Source organism: Equus przewalskii, chromosome 1 (genome assembly GCF_037783145.1).
Source record: "Equus przewalskii isolate Varuska chromosome 1, EquPr2, whole genome shotgun sequence".
Classification (NCBI taxonomy): domain Eukaryota; kingdom Metazoa; phylum Chordata; class Mammalia; order Perissodactyla; family Equidae; genus Equus; species Equus przewalskii.
In genome coordinates, this window is record NC_091831.1 from 78,471,253 (window position 1) to 78,492,171 (window position 20,919).

The 20,919-nt window shown below is 42.2% G+C and overlaps 1 protein-coding gene and 1 long non-coding RNA gene across 15 annotated transcripts in view; one reads left to right on the forward strand and one right to left on the reverse strand.

Annotated features, from left to right (window-relative positions):
- The window catches only part of NTPCR (nucleoside-triphosphatase, cancer-related), a 66,521-nt gene extending 51,879 nt beyond the window's left edge, over positions 1-14,642 (reverse strand). For 7 of the 14 annotated variants that reach the window (XM_070614870.1, XM_070614780.1, XM_070614863.1 and 4 more), the window contains exons 1-3: positions 14,245-14,432; positions 8,716-8,878; positions 8,104-8,200 (exon numbers count right to left, since the gene is read on the reverse strand). In XM_070614870.1, the coding sequence (XP_070470971.1) occupies positions 8,104-8,200; positions 8,716-8,878; positions 14,245-14,278 (294 nt within the window). In that variant the 5' untranslated portion in view covers positions 14,279-14,432. Of the gene's footprint in view, positions 1-8,103; positions 8,201-8,715; positions 8,879-14,244 lie in introns of all 14 variants that reach the window. The other 7 variants (XM_070614822.1, XM_070614811.1, XM_070614800.1 and 4 more) reach the window with 4 other exon arrangements.
- Positions 14,471-15,840, forward strand: LOC139082577 (uncharacterized). Its single transcript, XR_011538729.1, has 2 exons — positions 14,471-15,199; positions 15,294-15,840. It is a non-coding gene; the product is annotated as an uncharacterized lncRNA (long non-coding RNA).
- Positions 15,841-20,919: the final 5,079 nt, after the last annotated feature.

The window sequence follows — 20,919 nt, forward strand, 5'->3', positions numbered from 1 at the left end:
TCAAAGAAGACTTAATATCTATCCTTCTAAAACTATTCTGAAATATTGAAGAGGATGGGATGCTTCCTAATTCATTTTACAAGGCCAGCATTACTCTGATATCAAAACTACATGATGAAAACATAAAAAAGGGAAATTACAAACCAACATCGTTGATGAACATAGATGCAAAAATCCTAACAAACTATTAGCAAATCGAATATAAGAATACATTAAAGGACAATACACCATGATCAAGTGGGATATATTCCAAGGATGCAGCAATGGTTCAACATCTATAAATCAATCAATGTGATACACCACATTAATAAAATGAAGAATAAACATGGAGAAACCATTTGACAAGATCCGACATCCATTTATGATAAAAAACTCTCAATAGAATGGGTATAGAAAGTAACTAAACATAATAAGAGCCATATATGACAAAATCACAGCCAACATCATAGTCAATGGTCAAAAACTGAAAGCCACCCCTGTAAGAACAGGAACAAGATAAGGGTGTCTACTCTCACCACTCCTATTCAACATAGTACTGGAAGTTTTAGCCAGAGCAATTAGGCAATAAAAAGAAATAAAGGGGATCCACAAAACAGCATGGTACTGGTACAAAAACAGGTCCACAGATCAATGGAACAGAATTGAAAGCCCAGAGATAAAACCACACCTCTATGGACAGCTAATCTTCGACAAAGGAGCAGAGGGCCTACAATGGAGAAAAGAAAGTCTCTTCAACAAATGGTGCTGGGAAAACCGGACAGCCACATGCAAAAGATTGAAAATTGACCATTCTTTTTCACCACACACCAAAATAAATTCAAAATGGATCAAAGACCTAAAGATTAGGCCTGAAACAATAAGTCTTCTGGAAGAGAATATAGGCAGTACACTCTTTGACATCAGTTTCAAAAGAATCTTTTCGGACACTATAACTCCTCAGTTGAGGGAAACAATAGAAAGAATAAACAAATGGGATTTCATCAGACTAAAGAGCTTCTTCAAGGCAAGGGAAAACAGGATTGAAACAAAAAAACAGCTCACTAATTGGGAAAAAATATTTACAAGCCACTTATCTGACAAAGGGTTAATCTCCATAATATACAAAGAACTCACACTGCTTAACAACAAAAAAACAAACAACCTGATCAAAAAATGGGCAGAGGACATGAACAGACATTTCTCAAAAGAAGATATGAATATGGCCAATAGACACATGAAAAGATGTTCATCATCGCTAATCATCAGGGAAATGCAAATCAAAACTACACTAAGATATCACCTTACACCCGTTAGATTGGCAAAAACATCCAAAACCAAGAGCGACAAATGTTGGAGAGGTTGTGGAGAAAAAGGAACCCTCATACACTGTTGGTGGGAATGCAAACTGGTACAGCCACTATGGAAAACAGTATGGAGATTTCTCAAAAAGTTAAAAATAGAAATACCCTATGACCCAGCCATCCCATTACTGGGTATCTATCCTAAGAACCTGAAATCAGAAATCTCAAGAGTCCGTTGCACCCCTATGTTCATCACAGCATTATTTACAATAGCCAAGACGTGGAACCAACCTACATGCCCAGAAACTGATGATTGGATAAAGAAGATGTGGTATATATACACAATGGAATACTACTCAGCCATAAAAAAAGACAAAATTGGCCCATTCACAGCAACATGGATGGACCTCGAGGGTATTATGTTAAGCGAAATAAGCCAGTCAGAGAAAGACGAACTCTATATGACTCCACTCATAGGTGGAAGTTAGTATATTGATAAGGAGATCTGATCGGTGGTTACCAGGGAAAAGGGGGGGTGGGGGGAGGGCACAAAGGGGGAAGTGGTGTACCCACAACATGACTAATAAAAACGTACAACTGAAATCTCACAAGGTTGTAATCTATCATAACATTAATAAAAAAAAAATACCTAGAATTTAACAGAAAAAGCACCAAATTTCATAGCTGAAAAAAAAAAAAAAGAAAGAAAGGGGATCCAAATTGGAAAGGAAGAAGTAAAATTGTCCCTCTTTGTGAATGACGTGATGCTATATACAGAAAACCCTAGAATATACCAAAAACACTATTAGAAATAATTAACACATACAGTAAAGTTGCAGAGTACAAAATCAACACAGAAAAGTCAGTTGAACTTCTATACACTAATAACAAAATAGCAGAACAAGAAATCAAGAATACAATCCCATTTACAATCACAAGAAAAGGAATAAAATATCTAGGAATAAATTTAAGGAGGTGAAAGACCTATACACTGAAAAGGATAAGACATTATTGAAAGAAATCAATGATGACATAAAGAAATAGAAAGATACTCCAGGTTCATGGATTAGAGGAATAAACACAGTTAAAATGTCTACATTACCTAAAGCAATACAGAGATTCAATGCACTCACAATCAGAATCCTAACATTCTTCATGGAAATAGAACAAAGAATCCTAAAATTTATATGGAACAACAAAAAGCCCTGAATAGCCAAAGCAATACTGAGAAAAAAGAACAAAGTTGGAGATATCATACTCCCTGAATTCAAAACATATTACAAAGCTACAGTAATCAAAACAGCATAGTACTGTCAGAAAAAGAGATACATGGATCAATGGAACAGAACTGAAAGCCCAGAAATAAACCCACACATCTATGGACAGCTAACCTTCTGCAAAAGAGTCAAGAACATACAATGAAGAAAGGAAAGTCTCTTCAATCAATGGTCCTGGGAAAACTGGACAACCACATGCAAAAGAATGAAAGTAGACTATTATTTTATACCATACACAAAAATTAACTCAAAATGGATTAAAGACTTGAACGTAAGCCCTGAAACCATAAAACTCCTAGAAAAAAACATACATAGTACACTCTTTGACATTGATCCTAGCAGTATCTTTCCAAAGACCATGTGTCCTCAGGCAAGGGAAACAAAAGAAAAAATAGACAAATGGGACTATATCACACTAAAAAGCTTCTGCACAGCAAAGGAAACCATCAACAAAACAAAAAGACAACCCACCAACTGGGAGAAAATATTTGCAAATCATATCTGACAAGGTGTTAATTTCCAAAATATATAAAAAACTCATAAAACTCAACCAGAAGAAAACAAACAACCTGATCAAAAAATGGGCAGAGGAGGGCCTGGCCCCATGGCCGAGTGGTTAAGTTCACACACTCTGCTGCAGGCAGCACAGTGTTTCGTCGGTTCGAATCCTGGGCGTGGACATGGCACTGCTCATCAAACCACGCTGAGGCAGCGTCCGACATGCCACAACTAGAAGGACCCACAACGAAGAATATACAACTGTGTACCGGGGGCTTTGGGGAGAAAAAGGAAAAAAATAAAATCTTTAAAAACAAAAAGAAAATGGGCAGAGGATGTAAACAGACATTTTTCCAAAAAAGATACAGAAAGGGCCAAAAGGCACATGAAAAGACGCTCAACATCAGTAATTATTAGGGAAATGCAAATCAAAACCATAACGAGATATCACATCACATCTGACCAAATGGCTATTATTAAGAAGAAATAACAAGTATTGGAGAGGATGTGGAGAAAAGTGAACCCTCACACACTGCTGGTGGGAATGCACACTGGTGCAGGCACTATGGAAAACAGTATGGGGAATTGTCAAAAAATTAAAAATAGTGGGGGTCAGCACAGTGGCAGAGTGGTTGGGTTCACTCACTCTGCTTCGGCAACCCAGGATTTGCAGGTTTGTATCCCGGGCACTGACCTACATACTGCTCATCAAGCCATGCTGTGGAGGTATCCCACGTACAAAACAGAAGAAGGTTGCCACAGATGTTAGCTGAGGGCCAATCTCCCCAAGTAAAATGAGGAAGATTGGCAATGGATGGTTAGCTCAGGGCTACTCTTCCTCACTAAAAAAAAAATTTAAAAATAGAAATACCATATGGTCTAGCCATTCTACTACTGGGTATTTATCCAAAGAACATGAAATCAATAATTCAAAAAGATATATGCACTCCTATGTTCATCACAGCATTATTCACAATCGCTAAGACACGGAAGCAACCCAAGCGCCCATCAACAAACGAATGGATAAAGATGTGATATATATACACAATGGAATACTACTGAGCCATATAAAAACCCCAAAATTGTACCATTTGCGATAGCATGGATGGCACTTGAGGGTATTATGCTAAGCAAAATAAATCTGACAGGGAAACACAAATGTCACACGATTTCACTCATATGTGGAAGCTAAACAAACACACACATAGATAACGAGAACAGATTGGTGGTTACCAGAGGAGAAATGGGTGTGGGGAGGACGAAAGGGGTAAAAGGGCACATACATACGGTGACGGATAAAAACCAGACTACTGGTGATGAACGCGACGCAGTCTATACAGAAACTGAAATATAATCATGTACACCTGAAATTTACACAATGTTATAAACCAATATGACCTCAGTAAAGTAATTTTTAAAAGACTGGGGGAAAAAAAGATCCACTAAATTATAAACCATTACCTAGATGGGCCAAGAAAAGAGAGAAGACTTAAATAACTAAAATAATGCATGAAAGAAGGGAAAATACTATAGAGCTTACAAAACAAAAAGGATTATGGGGGAATATACAAACAACTATATGCCAACAAATTAGATAGATGAAGTTGACAAATTACTTAAAGATACAAATTACCACAACTGATTCAACAAGAAATACAAAATCAGCAGAACTATAACAAGTAAAGAAATTAAATTTAATTCAAAAGCTTCCCATGCAGAAAAGCCCACACCCACATGGCTTCACTGATGAATTCTACCAAACATTCAGAGAAAAATACCAATCCTTCACAAACTTCCAAAAATTAGAAGAGGAAGGAACACTTCCTAACTCATTCTATGATACCAGTACTACCCTGACATCTACCAAACTAGACAAAGATATCACAAGGAAAGAAAGCTCCAGACCATACACCCTATGAATATAGATGCAAAAAGCCTCTATGAAATACTAGCAAACTCAATCCAGAAACATATAAAAAGCTATGACCAAGAGGTATTTATTTCAAAAAAGCAAGATTCACCTAATATCCAAATATCAATTAATGTAATAGACTATATTATTATAAAGAATAAACATCATATAATCTCCTCTGTAGATGCAGAAAAAGGATTTGACAGAATCCAACATTTCTTCATTCTAAAACACTCAACAAACTAGGAACTTCCTCAACCTGACGATGGTCGTCTACAAACAACCTACAGCTAACATTGTAAGTTGTAATTAATGGCGAAAGACTGAATGTTTTACAAGACCAAGATGTCTACTCTCACCACTTCCATTCTACATTGTACTGGAGGTTCTAGCCAGGACAATTCGGCAAGAAAATGAAATAAAAGGTCTCCAAAGTGGAAAAGAAGAAGTAAAATGATCTGTATTTGCAGATGATATGATTTTTTTATATAGAAAATTCTAAGGAATTCACTAAAAATTATTAGAACTAATAAATGACTTTAGTGGGGCTGGGCCAGCGGCATAGTGATTTTCACGTGCTCTGCTTTGGTGGCCCGGGGTTTGCAGGTTCAGGTCCCGGGTGTGGACCTACACACCACTCATCAAGCAAGCCATGCTCTGGCAGCATCCCACATACAAAACAGAGGAAGACTGCCACAGATGTTAGCTCAGGGACAATCTCTCTCACCAAAAAAATTAAGTAAATGAGTTTAGCAAGGCTGCAGGATACAAGATCAATATATAAAAATCAATTGTATTTCTATACATTAATAATGAAAATTCCAAAGTGAAATTAAGAAAATAATTCCATTTATAATAGCATCAAAAGTATAAAATACTAAGGTATAAATTTTTTAAAAAGAAGTGTAAGACTTATATGCTGGGAACTACACAACAACATTGCTGAAAGAAATTAAAGAAGATCTAAGTAAATGGAAAGACATTTGTATTCATGGATCAAAAGCTTTAACACCATTAAGAGAGCAATACTCCCCAAATTGAACTACAGATTCAATACACTCTCTATCAAAATCCTAGCTTCAGTAATCAGGACACTGCAGTAGTAAAATGAGGATAGATGGAATAGAACTGAGAGTCTAAAATTAATCCTTATGCTATGGTCAACTGATTTCGACAAGATTGCCAAGACAATAAAATGGAGAAAGAATAGTCTTTTCAACAAATGATGCTGAAACAACTGGATATTTATATGCAAAAGAATGAATTTGTATCCATACCTCACATCAAATACAAAAATTAATTGAAAGTAGACCACAGGTCTAAATGTAATAGCAAAACTATAAAACTCCTAGAAGAATACATAGGAGTAAATCTTTGTGAAACTCTATTACACAAAGCCTTCTTTGATAAAACACCAAAAGCACAAAGAGCATAAGAAAAATAGATAAACTGGACTTTTCAAAATTAAAAACATTTGTGCTTCAAAGGACACTGTCAAGAAAGTGCAGACAACTAGAGAATGGAAGAATATACTTACAAATCATACATCTGATAACAGACTGTTATCCAAAACTTATAAAGAAATCTTGCAACTCAGTAATAAAAAGAACTAAGCCAATCGAAAAATGGGCAAAGGAAATGAATTAGACATTTCTCCAAAGAAGATACAGAAATGGATAATAAGCACATGAAAAGATGCTCAACATCACTAGTCATTAGGGAAACGCAAATCAGAACCACCATGTGATACTGCTTCTCACCTACTAGAATAGATAAAATTAAAATAACAGATAACAGATGTTGACAAGGATGTAGAGAAATCAGAATCCTCCTCTAGTGCTGGGGGGAATGTAGAAAGGTGCAGTTGGTTTGGAAAACAGTCTGATGATTCCTCAAAGTTACATATAGAATTACTGTATGACCCAGCATTTCTACTTCTAAGCATACACCCCAAAGAACTGAAAACAGATGTCTACTGAAAAACTTGTACACGAATGTTCAGAGCAGCATTATTTCATAATAACCAAAAATGGAAACTTATTCAAATGTCCATCAACTGAATAAAATTTGGTATATCCATATAATGGAACATTATTCAGCTATAAAAAGGAATGAAGTACTGACGTGTGCTGTGCTATGGGTGAACCTTGTAAACCCTATGCTAAGTAAAATAAGGCAGTCACAGAAGATCACATATTGGGCCGGCCCTGTGGCCTAGTGGTTGAGTTTGGTGCATCCTCTTGAGCAGCCCGGGTTCGCAGGTTTAGATCCTGGGCATGGACCTACCCTATTCATCAACCATGCTTTGCTGGCAAACCACCTACAAAGTAGAGGAAGACTGGCATAGATGTTAGCTCAGGGCTAATCTTCCTCAGGAAAGAAAAAAAGAGGAAGATTGGTAACAGATATGAGCTTAGGGCGAATCTTCCTTAGGGAAAAAAACACCACATATTGCACGATTCTCTTTTTAGGAAATGTTCAGAATACCCAATAGACAAAGAAAATAAGGCAGTGATTGACAGGGGCTGGGGGGATAAAGGAAGGAAGAATGACTGCTGAGTAGGTATGGGGTTTCTTTTGGGGATGACAAAAATATTCAAAAATTAGACTGTAATAATCGCTTGCACAATCCTCTGAATATACTAGGAAAAACTGAATTATACATTTAAAAAGGGTGAATTATTTGGTCTGTGAATTATACCTCAATAAAGCTGTTTTAAAAAATAACAGGTGATACAGTGATATAATATGTTAGGTGCTTACCACTATGTTCATACAATATTTTCCCTTCCTCAATGTTTATCTGCTATGCTGTGAAAACAACATTAAGATACAAACAAGGGGAAGACAAAGGAAAGACCACTTTGGGGACCTCGGTAGTTGGGACTTAGAGCCCTGCCAATATAAAATATTTACGTGTGCTGAACTTACATGACAAGGAATTGACTTGTAGTTCAGAGTGACAGCAAATTATGTTGCATATTCTTACTAAGGCATAATCACTCGAAGACTTTTAGACTGTAAAATGCAAAACTGACGTCTCCTTAAGAGCCAAAGCCACTCTGTTCCCAGGGCCAGCAATCCCCACAATGCACTAAGAACAGATGGGCTCAAGAAGCAGAAACCACACACTCACATTCTTCAAGACGGGAAGCGCCAACTGCTCGAAGGCAGCCAGATCCACCACATACTGCCCAACTCGGCATTCACGTCTTCCAGGCGGAGGCTCCAACCTGAATGAAAACACAGCATGCTCTTTGTTGAAAGACCCCTGTATTGATTTCTAGGTTTTAGCTGTTCCACTGAGCCTCTGGCCTTCCACACATGCTAAATCATCCTTCAAAATCACCTACACAAAAAGTGGTGGTGTGCAAAGCTGATCTGATTCCATGCTGTCCTGAGGGCAGGACTACCACTAAGCGTGCACACCACCACCAATGGGTGCCACAGTCACCCTGGCGGGTCCACCCCTGAAGCTCCAGGAAGCTAGTGCACCAACTGTTCTTGGAAAGTAGCACTAGAAATGGGCTATGAATTACAAAGTGAGAAGAGCTTATTACTCAGTGGACTTAGTATTAAGTGAAATGTGATTATTTTTATACTGTGTTTTTCATATGATGGTTTCAATCTCTGATCTCTTTCTCTGGGAAATCCATAAAGGCCCAAGATTCTTCAAGACAGAATAGATCAATCAGCTCAACACTGTGCCCAGGGAGAACAAAACACCACAGAAATGAAACATCAGTACCCAACTCTAGATAAAGGTCCCCGCATGCCAGACAGCGTGACAACATCGAATCCTATTCTTCTCCCGCCCTGTCTGACTTCTTCTGTGTAAAATCCATCAACAGGCACACCAGAGGACTTTAACAGCTCACTGGCTTTCTGGATCAACGTTGTTTTTCCAACTCCTAAAAAAAAAAAAGCGTTCATTAGGAACCACGCCCTTGCTGGAGCACATACTCGCTGACTCTGACAGCAATCATGGTGGGGAGAGAAATGGGCTGCAAAGGGATTTTATGAATATTAACTTCGCTTTAATTTTGATTGCTCCAGATGCTAAAACTTTAATTTCTAGAAGAAACAAGCATAACAACAATATGAATAGTATCTTAAAGTTTATTGTTAAATTCTGAAACATTATTAATTTTGTCACATACACAATCCTAGAACCAATTAAGTGGTTTTCTGATGACAGTCTCAAGTGCAATTTGCATCCTGTGAGACAAGTTTCTATCCTCTCCTGGGGTTCCTCTCCTCCTTGGGTAGCCACACTTAATCACCTAGGAAGTAAAACTAGTCTTGCTTGAGTCAAAGGCTGGGCTCTTTACACTAGGATTTCAACCTTTAAGGCACTCTGGACCTACAGTGAACACTGGCAAAGCCACTTCACGCCTCCAGGGACTTACATTGCTATGTCTCCTGAAAATTTGTCTCTTAAATACCAGTAACACCCCTAGAAATGGTAGTTTTTAAACTTTTTCACAAAAGCAATCCTATCAGGTTGGCAATCCCTTCCATCGTCTCCTCCAGCATGTGGAAGCATTACTGTGACTTGCTCCCAAGCCCTTCCCAAATTAGAAGCTATGCACCTCCACACCTCTGACCCCTTCCTTTCTTCCCAGCCTGCTGACTGCTCTAATTAACTCGTGTGGGGTTGACAAGCACCAACAGGCACTATGTAACATACGACTCACTGACATCATGGAGCCAGGCACTGTTCTACTTGCTTCACAAGCATTTTCTTGGATAAAGCCTCACAACTACCCTGAGTCAGTTACCATCCTTGTCCCTATTTTACAGATGGAGAAACTGAGGCACAGAGGGGTTAGGCAAACTTATTCAAGGTTACACAACTACTAAGGACCATATATGTTAACAGGGACCTTTATCGCCACGACTTTGTTTATACAAGCCTTACTCCCATAAAGATTTAAGTCAGTGACATCATGATTACCCAAAAACGGGAAAACTTCTAGCAGGTCTGCAATAGAGCTATTTTGAGACACCACACACAGGGTTGCAAATTATTTCTACAGCTGCCCACAAAAAGTCATTAAGGTTCCCCAAGAAGCCTTTTCAGCTTCCTTGAAATAAAATATGATCCATTACTCTTATTTAATGAATCTCTCCTCCAAACTTGACACTAACAATGGCATCTGGTCTTTTGGAACAGTAAGCTAAGAGGATCCCAGCCACAGGCTCTGTGGCTAGTAAGAGAACTGTGGAGCTCTGTGAGAACTGTGTAATCCCAGCTCTATGCTCAGTAAAGGAAAGTCACTGAAGAATCGGTTTAATGTAGGGACTGGCCCTGTGGCTGAGTAGTTAATTTCATGCACTCCACTTCGGCAGCCCCAGGTTTCACCGGTTTGGATCCTGGGTGCAGACCCAGCACTGCTCGTCAGGCCATGCTGAGGCAGCGTCCCACACAGCACAACCAGAAGGACCTGAAACTGAATATACAACCATGTGCTGGGGGGCTTCGGGGAGAAGAAGAAAAAAAAGAAGATTGGCAACAGATGTTGGCTCAGGGCCAATCTTAAAAATACAAAGAATCTGTTTAATGTAGGCAAGTGGCATGGTGGCCACCACAGCACACAGCAATTCTGTGGCTAGGAATTTAGCCTCAGTAAAGAATCTGACCACAGTACAAAGATACAGGAAACAGGACGTTCACCCCAGCATTCTTTACAACAGCAAAACAGTGATAATGTTGGCTGGTCCTGCGGCCGAGTGGTTAAGTTCGTGCGCTCCGTTTCACCAGCCCAGGGTTTTGCTGGTTTGCATTCTGGGCATGGGCATGGCACCACTCATCCGGCCATGCTGAGGTGGTGTCCCACATGCCACAACCAGAAGGACCTACAACTAGAATATACAACTATGTACTGGGGAGCTTTGGGGAGAGGAAGAAAAAAAACAAAAAGAAAAAGATTGGCAGCAGATGTTAGCTCAGGTGACAATCTTAAAAAAAAAAACAAAGAAACAGTGATAATGGAAATGTTGCTCAGTAAGGGAATATTAAATTATGGTACCATGTATATGACGACACATAAATACACAGCAATACCATGCAGCCATTAAAGAGAATACTGTTTACCTATATTTATTAGTACATAAAACAGACCAAAATATACAAAAATAAATGCAGAAAAAGCAGGTTAAAAAACAGCACACATACACAGTATTATTTCATGATGTTTTTTCTTTTTTTAAAAAGTGAAGTATGGGGCCGGCCCAGTGGTGCGGCGGTTAAGTTCGCATGTTCCACTTCACGGCGGCCCGGGGTTTGCTGGTTTGGATCCCGGGTGCAGACATGGCACTGCTTGGCAAGCCATGCTGTGGTAGGCGTCCCACATATAAAGTAGAGGAAGATGGGCATGGATGTTAGCTCAGGGCCAGTCTTCCTCAGCAAAAAGAGGAGGATTGGCAGCAGTTAGCTCAGGGCTAGTCTTCCTCAATAAGTAAATAAATAAACAAAAAGTGAAGTATGTATGTGCCTACAGAAGAAAACACTGAAAAGAATATGGAAAGGTTTACTATACTTATTTCCAAATGTTGGAATTCCACATGATTGTCATTTTCTCCTTTAAAACTTTCTTGACTTTTTTTGGTCTTATAGTGAGTAGGTATTACTCTTAATGTAAGAAAAAACAAAACTGTTTACATTTTTAAAAAGATAAAATGGAGCAGCTGTAATAAAAGGGACACTATGGGTCCTGTATGTTTGGTAGGACATGGTAAAGCGAGAGGAGGCATTTGACTCAAATCCCTTTTCTCCTCTTCAGCTCTAGAAATATTCTTTCAGTTAATTTTTCATCTCTATTAATTAAGCGGCTACCCTAGTGCTGTCTACACTGGCTAAGAAATGGCCTGCTCTGAAGGAGACCCAAAATGACAGCCCCACACCATACGCAGACAAGAAGAGCAGGTCAGAAAGCTCTGGAATTAGTTTGCCTCTGGTTCTCCCATAAAGCCAACCCTGAGATAAAGATTCAAGTGTAAGTAGTTTAATTTGGGAAGTGATCCCAAGACACACTGGTAGGGAGGTAACCGCATCATCAAGCTAAGTTACCACCTGGGTGGCTGGAGCTTAATCCCATTGGGGAATCCTAGGAGACACAAGGCTCAGAGGTATCCTGTCTGAGGGATGAGGAAGTAGGGCATTTATCCACCAACTCCCACCTATCCTGCGTCGAAGGCTGCTTCCGGGGGACAGGAATTCCCTGGGCCTTCAGGCCTGCCCTGTGTGCAGGCAGAGTGGGCTCCAGCGACCAGAGGAAGCCCTCCAATAGGTCACAGGCTGAACAGTTGGAAGTTGGGAAAAATGCTAAGTGCCAAGAAGACATAGGTGGGGCACTGAGAGCATATACAGCAAAAAGCGACGTCTTTACCTGACCGTCTGAACATGCAGAGAGATCTAGACAGCAGGCAGAGTTTGGACTGAGATGGTGATAGATACCAAACAAATTAAACACACACCCCAACAAGACAGTAACTACAAAGGAGAAAAAAAGTTGTGCATAAAAGGAAAAGAAATTATAGATTAGCTTTTACATAGTCATAATACTGTAAACACTGACTACTGAGTTAATCCAAATCACATTATAACTGCACGAAGAAGATGGGGAGAAAGAGAAGGTAAGGGGGTTTTAGGACAGGCTTAAGAAAGCCATACTGTAGAACCATCTTTCAACCGTGTGTACCCAAAACTTTTATAAAGAAGGAAACGGAGGGGCCGGGCCAGTGGCGTAGTGGTTAAGTTCACGTGCTCCGCTTTGGCAGCCCAGGGTTCACAGGTTGATTCCAGGCACGGACCTACACACCGCTCATCAAGCCATGCTGTGGCAGGCATCCCACATACAGAAAATAGAGCAAAACTGGCACGGATGTTAGTTCAGGGACAATCTTCCTCAAGCAAAAAGAGTAAGATTGGCAACAGATGTTAGCTCAGGGCCACTCTTCCTCACCAAAAAAAATAAATAAATAAAAGAAGGAAAAAACAAGACCCAGTGCTGGCCTGGCCAACCTCTGTCCCCACACACCTCCAGGACTCAGGCAGAAACAATCACAATAACAGGTCTCCTCTGTTATGAAACACATAGATGTCTTAGGGCCAGCCTGCTGTGAAAATGGCATTCCAAGTTTCAAATAAAGGACTGACAAATCAACTTTCAGAAAACAGTCCTTTGCAATACTAGGGAGTACCTTTGGATATCAGAAATTTCTCAAACCATCCTCCTCCTCACTGCTTCCCCATTGCCTGGCAAAAAGTTTCAAGTCTGCAACATTAAGTGTAGCCTTCACTACATAAGGCTAAACATAATCATTATAAAATAAAGTGAAAGAGAATTCCAGGCCCAGATTTACAATCTTTGATATCTGAACTCACAGTTAACTTGAAAGTTAGACCCACCTTGCAAAGGAGAGGAAGAAATCACTCTCTCCTAAGACATCTTTCTTCCTTAGCCTATCTGATGCTGCCCCCACCTTCCTGCCTCTTCTCTTAGTCATGCCCGATACATGTTTAGCACCTCGGTTTAAAAAGCAGCTCCTCTTCTAGTCTCTCATTTGAAAACGCCATCCCATTCACATATTCCCATAGGGTCGAGGGATTTGCCCAATGACAGGCATTAGGGGGAGAGGCACAGACAAAGGGTCTGAGACGGAGAAGGAGTTCCTCTAAGTATCAAGTCTCCTCAACCTGCAGCCTCATGCATGGGGGGAATTCAGGCGGTCCGTGAACTTGGACGGGGCGAAAAAGGCTACATCTTCAGTTGCACTCTCCTTCGACTGAAATTCCGCCCTTCCTTTCCTTAGGTCTGTAGGCCAGAGTCACAGCAGGCCAGCACGTGCGCCTATCCGTAGACATCAGACACCTTCCTGTCAATCACGGTTGTGGCAGCTATCCTGAAATGTGGTTTGTGCACACCACAACATCAACACTACAGTAGATGTTATTGCCGCCGCTGGACCCTGCGATTTAATATCTTGATAAAGAAGTCCATATATGACCACATCACGAGTCCGTTCTTTCTCTTTCCATTGTTGGCTTCATTTCCAATCCTATCTACCTTATGGACTTACAATCACGTTTTCTGGGAAAGGATAGGCAGGCTTCAAACCACCAAGCCTGTCATCTAAATCGGGAATTTTGGAGGCCAGCAGTCCGAGCCCTGGAGCCGGCCGCCCCTCCCCCAGAGCGCGGACCGCGCCCCCCACGTCCCCCTCCCCCATGGGCCCCCCTCGGCATCCCGGAGGTGGACGAAAGCGGGGTTACCTGGGGGCCCCGTCAGGAACACGTGCCGGGCCATATGGGTGGGATGGGTGGAGGTCGCGACCCGGGTCGCCGGCGGGGTCCCGGTCGCAATCCGAGGTACGGGTTCCGCCCCCCGCGTGCCTCAGGCCCCACCTCGGCCGGCCGGAAGCACCGCCCTCCCCGCCGCGCATGCGCCTCAGCGCTCAGTCGCTGTCCACACATGCGCCTCCGCGCCACTCCTCGGGCCGCGCCTGCGCCCTCAGCTCTCGGCCTCGGTGCGCGCGGCGGTGTCTGCCCCTACAGGGGTTGGGGGTTGGGGGCTCCGGTCTTATTCGAGCCGTTTCCGGGTCGCTATACTTCAGCCTTAGCGCCGGGCTCACGAGGCGTGTTTGCACGGTGATGTGCATGAGACCGTCTCTTGCTAAACTAGTTGCCCGAGTTCTGCCTCTGGGACCCGGACCAGCGAGCTGAAATTCCCCCAGGCTCGGGGACAACCCTTCTGAAGGAGGTTTGGGTCCTGGAAGCCCTCCTCAAGAGAGGAGGCTTTGCTACCGAGTCGAACTGTTTGCTCCGCGTTGTCAGCCACAGCTGCAGGGTGGAATTACGTGATTAAACCTGCTCGATGCCTGGCTCCACCTCCGGAGATTCAGAGTCATTGGTCTTGGGCAAGTCCTAAGCATCTGGCTCTCTTTTTGTTGTTTAAATTCCCCGGCTACTTCTCAAGTCCACGGAGGTTGAAAACCACTGGTTTAGGCGTACTTCCAGTCTTCGGCCATGCGTATAAAGAGCAGTTCCCGCTTCCTACCTCCATGCCATAATCGTAGACCAACGCAAGACCCAGCTGGACCATCACCAGGTGCAGAGAATTAAATGGCTTTCCCCCGCCTCACTTAACCACTTGAAGTGTTTCAGCCAGTGAAATGGAGTGTCAATGGCCTTGGGCCCGATCTACCTGTAAACTCTTTCAGTCTAACAGGTGAACATTTTGACTTAATGATCAATCAACCTCCATCCTGGCTGGGAAAGCAGTTTCAGTGAGTGCTCAACTTAATTGGTTTGTGCCCACGCAGGACCTCCAGGGGGATATACACCAGTCAAATGGCCTCAGTTTCTTGCTGTTTAAAAAGGAATCATCTAAAAAAAGGCAGACTTGTACCGTGTAGCTGCCACCGTCATTTCTGCAACAATTCTAACTGCATCATTGGTAACGTAGAGCCTTCTGTCTATATTTCTTTCACCTCCATGCAAACTGGAATCAAGAACAGCTGATGTAGCCAAGTAAACCCAAAGGAGTAGTTTCCAAAAGAAGGAAACATGTTCACAGTCATATGTGTACTCTTGTTTTTATTAAAAACATTTATTTTTAAATGCCAGTTATGTAAAATTTTCCATCACTAAAAAGCAATTCATATTTGCAAGGCTCACCAAAGGTTGGATTATTTTCTTTTGATGCTATGCCTGGAATTCCCATAGCTACTAGCAGGCATCAGTTTACATAGCTCAAGGAGTATACAGACTCCAGGTGTAGAGAATTGCTGTCTCAGAGAACAAAAAGAAAATTCTTCCATAGTTGGATGTTCTTTTTCCATTAAACACTGTTTCTTTGGGTGGTGATTACATGGCTGTCCTCACTTTATGAGAATTCATTGATCTGAGTCTTCTGTACCGCTTCCTCTATGTGTTGTCCATCAATAACAGTAGAAGTACCTTTTATGAGAGGTTAACAACAAAAGGAGGGCAGAATTAGGAACACACTTAAAAACAAGTAGGTTATTAAAGTACTGTGCTGAATCTAAGTTTTGCTTGCTATGCTACCAAGTAGAGTTACCTGAGGAACAGGCATTCTCATTCTTTCTTCCTGCAGCACCCAGGTACAGGCCCCCTCTTGATAGCATGCAGTATGGCTCTTTATAAAGCAGTTTGTGAGGACATGCCTAAAGTCTCTACAATTCCCAAAGTCGTAAAAACACAGGGGTTTTGGTTGTTTCTTTCTTTGTTTTTCATCTCTCTCCTTTGCCAGGACTGTCCTTGTTTTAAAACTGGGCTGTGGAAGACACATCACTTGAATGGGTGAGGATGAAGAAGGGAGGAAAGCCAGGAGAAAGAGTTTCACTGGTCCAGAATGACCCGGATGTCCAAGGGCAGATCTTCTATCCAGCAAGGCCTTTCATTGCAGCTGGAATCCTGGGGAAGGCAGTCTAGAAAGACAAGTGTGTGTGCAAAGGTCCTGAGGCAGAAGTGCTTGGCCTCAGGGAAGGATAACAGCAAGCCAGGGTGGCTGGAGCAGATTGGGAGAGACATTCAGATAGGAGATGAGATCAGAGGGGCAGCAGAAGCCCAGATCCTTCAGGTTTTATAGGCTGTGGCTTATAGGCTTTTACTGTAGAAGAGTGGAAAAGCCATAACAGGGTTTGAACAGAGGGGTAGCTTGGTATAAGTTATTTTTAGAAAAAGATCCTCAGGCATCTGTGTGGAAAATAGACTGTAGAGGGGCAAGGGTGGAAGCAGGAAGACTAGTTAGGAGGCTACCATAAAAATCCAGATGAGGTCATGCATTTACTGGCACAGACATGCCGTAGGTCCTTAGTAAATGTTTTCTTGAATAAATGAATGCCATCCATGCAGACGGCACCAGACTGTCAAGGAAGAAGAGTGATGGCAGAGGGGCAGGAGAATCGTACAGGCTTTCCCAGCCTTAAAGTGTCAGCGTTACATTGAGGTTACGTTAAATAATCATCCTCAGGTGATGTCCCTGGAGCACAAGGGTGAGACTTGGCTTGACCAAACCAGCTGGGCAGGGCCCTGATGTACTAGGGCTTTCCATTCTAATACAGACAACTGGGTGTTGGTTAGAACAACAGACTAAGTACTGGGACAGCAAGCCCCAGGGGAAATTTCCCTGTCTCAGCTCTGTGGTACCCATCAGGCACACACACTGTCCCCAGCTCTCTTTGCCGAGGTCACCTGAAATTGCCGAGCTAGGCTGGGGAAGGGAGGGAGTGCTGGCCAGCTGGCTGGGAGACTTGTTCTCAGGAGCCCCCAGGTATACTGTTGGGAGAAGCAGCAGTCCCACCTACTGTGGGCAGAATTCTAAGATCACCCCCCGAATTCCCTGCCCCCCAGCCTGTGTACCCTGTACATAATCTCTAGGACTGTGAATATGATGGATCTTACTCCCATGATTCGGTTATATTATATAGTCTTAACTTGACCTTGACATAGGGAAATCATCCAGGTGGGCCTGACCTAATCACACAAGTTCTTCAAAGCTGAGCTTTCTCTGGCTAGTTCCAGAAGAGGAAGTCAGAGATTTGAAGCCCGAGGATGCCAAGTACCTTTGCTGGCTTCGAGATCAAAGGGCCGTGTAGCCAGGATGTGGGTAGACTCTAGAGCTGAGAGCAAGCTGACACTCAGCAAGGAAACAGGACCTCAGTCCTACAACCTCAAAGACCTGAATTCTGCTGAGAACGAGGATGCCCTTAAACATGGGTTTTTTTCCAGAGGCGCCCAAAAATCTTGGCCTGACCCTCATCTTCTGAGCAGAAAACCCAGCTATGCTGTGATTGGACTTCGGACCTACACAACTCTGAGCTTATGAAGAGGTAGGATTTATGGGGCCGGCTCCGTGGCCGAGTGGTTAAGTTTGTGCGCTCCGCTGCAGCGGCCCAGGTTTTGCATCCTGGGCGCGGACATGGCGCCGCTTGTCAGGCCACATTGAGGTGGCGTCCCACATCCCACAACTAGAAGGACCTGCAACTAAGATATACAACTATGTACGGGGGGTTTGGGAAGATAAAGCAGAAAAAAAAAAAAAAGATTGGCAACAATTGTTAGCTCAGGTGCCAATCTTTAAAAAAAAAAAAAGAGGTAGGATTTCAAGTTTGTGGTAATTTGTGACACAGCAGTGGAAAACTAATAGTCCACTCACGCATCTGCATGTGCACTCTCATCTACACCCTCATCCTAGAATTTTCCTGGCCAGCGCCAGTCTCAGGCCCTGGTACCCTGCTAGTCGTATTTGGAGTGATATTGAGGACCTAGACCCAACCTCTCAGCTGGATGACTGTCTAAGAATTTAAAAACATGTTTTCAAGCTACCACATCTTAAAACACACCTCCCATGAACTAAGCACCTGACTTACGTTAACCTGCTAAATTCTTATACAGCCTATAAAGCAGAGATTCTCGCACCCACCCCACCCCTTTATAGGTAAATCAAGCCTCGGAGAAACTGAGTAACCTGCCCCACCAAAGTCAGAGAACTATTAGGTGCTGAAGTGGGACCCGAACCAGATTTGGTGCCTTCGAAATGCGTGCTATATTACTCATTGACTTTAGTGATCGACTTTGTTTATAGTTTTCAGACAAATAAAGTGGTATTGTGTTCATTTAAAGTCAACCCCTTATTGAATTTCTATAGTGAGTGGGGTTTCTTTTTTAACTACAGTTCAAATTATTGTGCAAATACTAAATGTAGGAGTAATTGTGTGTGTGTGACACGCCCGTGTGTGCAGGTTTATGGGTGGGGGGAATGTTTGTATCCATGCCATCTCGTTTGACCAGTTGCTACACGTTCATGGCCACCATGTCCTGGTGTAGAGATGGGGACAATGGAGCGTTGCAGAAGCCCTGGCTCATTGTCAGGGTCAGTGGGAGAACTGGAAATAGAGGACAGCGTTCTGACTTTCTGGCTGTGGTCACTGGCCATGGCCCTGGGCTATGGTCTGGACCCCCTCCTTTGGCTGTGCTGTGTGCACTTTAAAAAGTGTGGTTATTGTCAGAGTAAGTGCAGAAAAGCCATGCAGATGGCAGTTGATCAAGTGGATGCAAGATTCCACAAAGAATGGTAAACCAGCAAAAAGAAGGAAATTCTCTCTAGCCTCGTAACAAATGATCGGAGTGAACAAGGAAGGTTATAAAAGTGAATTGCCAAGGACGAGCTGAGAGGTACAGGGAAAAACGAGGCCTGTTGGCAGAGCTTAGATTTGGCTTTATGTCATTTCCTCAGAATGCTGACGTTGCACGGCTGTGTTTTGTTCAGGTTCATATTCATTCATTCCACCAAGATCCCATCAGTGGAGAGTCTATTGTTTGCAGAATAATATAGCACTTGTTCTGGTTTGAACCTGTGTCTGATGGGTAGGAACCAAAAATTGCTGCATCTAATGAATATTCAACACCTGATATAAATAGAACTGGTTATTTATTTAATACCCTTCTTTCCTTCCTTCCTCCCTCCCTCCTTCCTTCCTTCCCTCCTCCCTCCTTCTTTCCTTCCTTCCTTCCTTCTTTCTTCTGTTTTGTTCTGGACACTGTATACTGTGGTAAATAGTAGGAATCAAAGATACATTTGAAATAGCTACTGTCCTGAGAAGATGAAGACAATCAGAAGTACCGATGATCACCCTTTTATACCTGAGGTCCAAATTAAAATAAATAAATAAATATTCATGAGCTGCAGTTTGTCAATCAAAATGAAAACACCTTTATTTGAGCTCCAGGGGGAAGAATTACTTTCCTTCTCCTTTAGATTACCTACCTTATTGAATAAAAATTGCCAGTGAGAGAGTTGGCCTTGCATTTTAGCCACCAACCTTTTAATACTTGGACATATTTAACAAATGATGATAGCTAACATTTACTATGTTTAGTATTTGTCAGGCTTGCTTCTCAGAGCATTATAAATTACATTATCTCCTTTAATCTTCACAAAAAATTCATTTTTTTTTTTTTAAAGATTTTATTTTTTTCCTTTTTCTCCCCAAAGCCCCCCAGTACATAGTTGTATATTCTTCGTTGTGGGTCCTTCTAGTTGTGGCATGTGGGACGCTGCCTCAGCGTGGTTTGATGAGCAGTGCCATGTCCGTGCCCAGGATTCGAACCAACGAAACACTGGGCCGCCTGCAGCGGAGCACAGGAACTTAACCACTCGGCCACGGGGCCAGCCCCACAAAAAATTCATTTCATATATGGAGAAATCAAGGTACAGAGAGGCTAAGGGCCTTGCCTAAGGCTGCAACACACACACACACACACACATGTGTATACATATATATGTGTGTGTGTATGTATATGGGTGTGTATATGTGTTCTTTTGTACATATGTGTGTGTACATGTGTCTATAAGACTCAAACTTAGGTACAGTCATGTGTTGCTTAACGACAAGGCTATGTTCTGAGAAACGCGTCATTAGGTGACTTCGTCATTGTGCAAACATAATAGAGTGTAGTTACACAAATCTAGATGGTATAGCTTACTACACACCTGGGCTACATGGTACTATCTTTATGGGACCACCATTGTATGTGCGGTCCATAGTTGACCGAAATGTCATTATATGGCACATGACTGTATTTGGGCACCAGAGTCTGTCCGATGTAGATTTTTAACTTTTCTCCTAGAAATAGGTGGTGGGCAATGTCAAAAGCAAGAAAGGTCACATAAGGACTGCAGACATGGGCCATTGGTTGCTATTCCCTCTTCTAGGAAAATGCGAATCATATTACAGTGTGACAAGTGCCCTAAAGTTGCTCTTACAGTAGTAAGAACATGGAGATATCGGGGGCATTCTCTTTGCCTGAGTCTAATCTCATTCCGCTCCCCAGGGCTTTCCAGAATGATAATCACTATCACATATGTCCTTGTGGACCAGCTGACCTGGAGATCCCTGGATCAGTCGGTAATCAAGTGGGCCA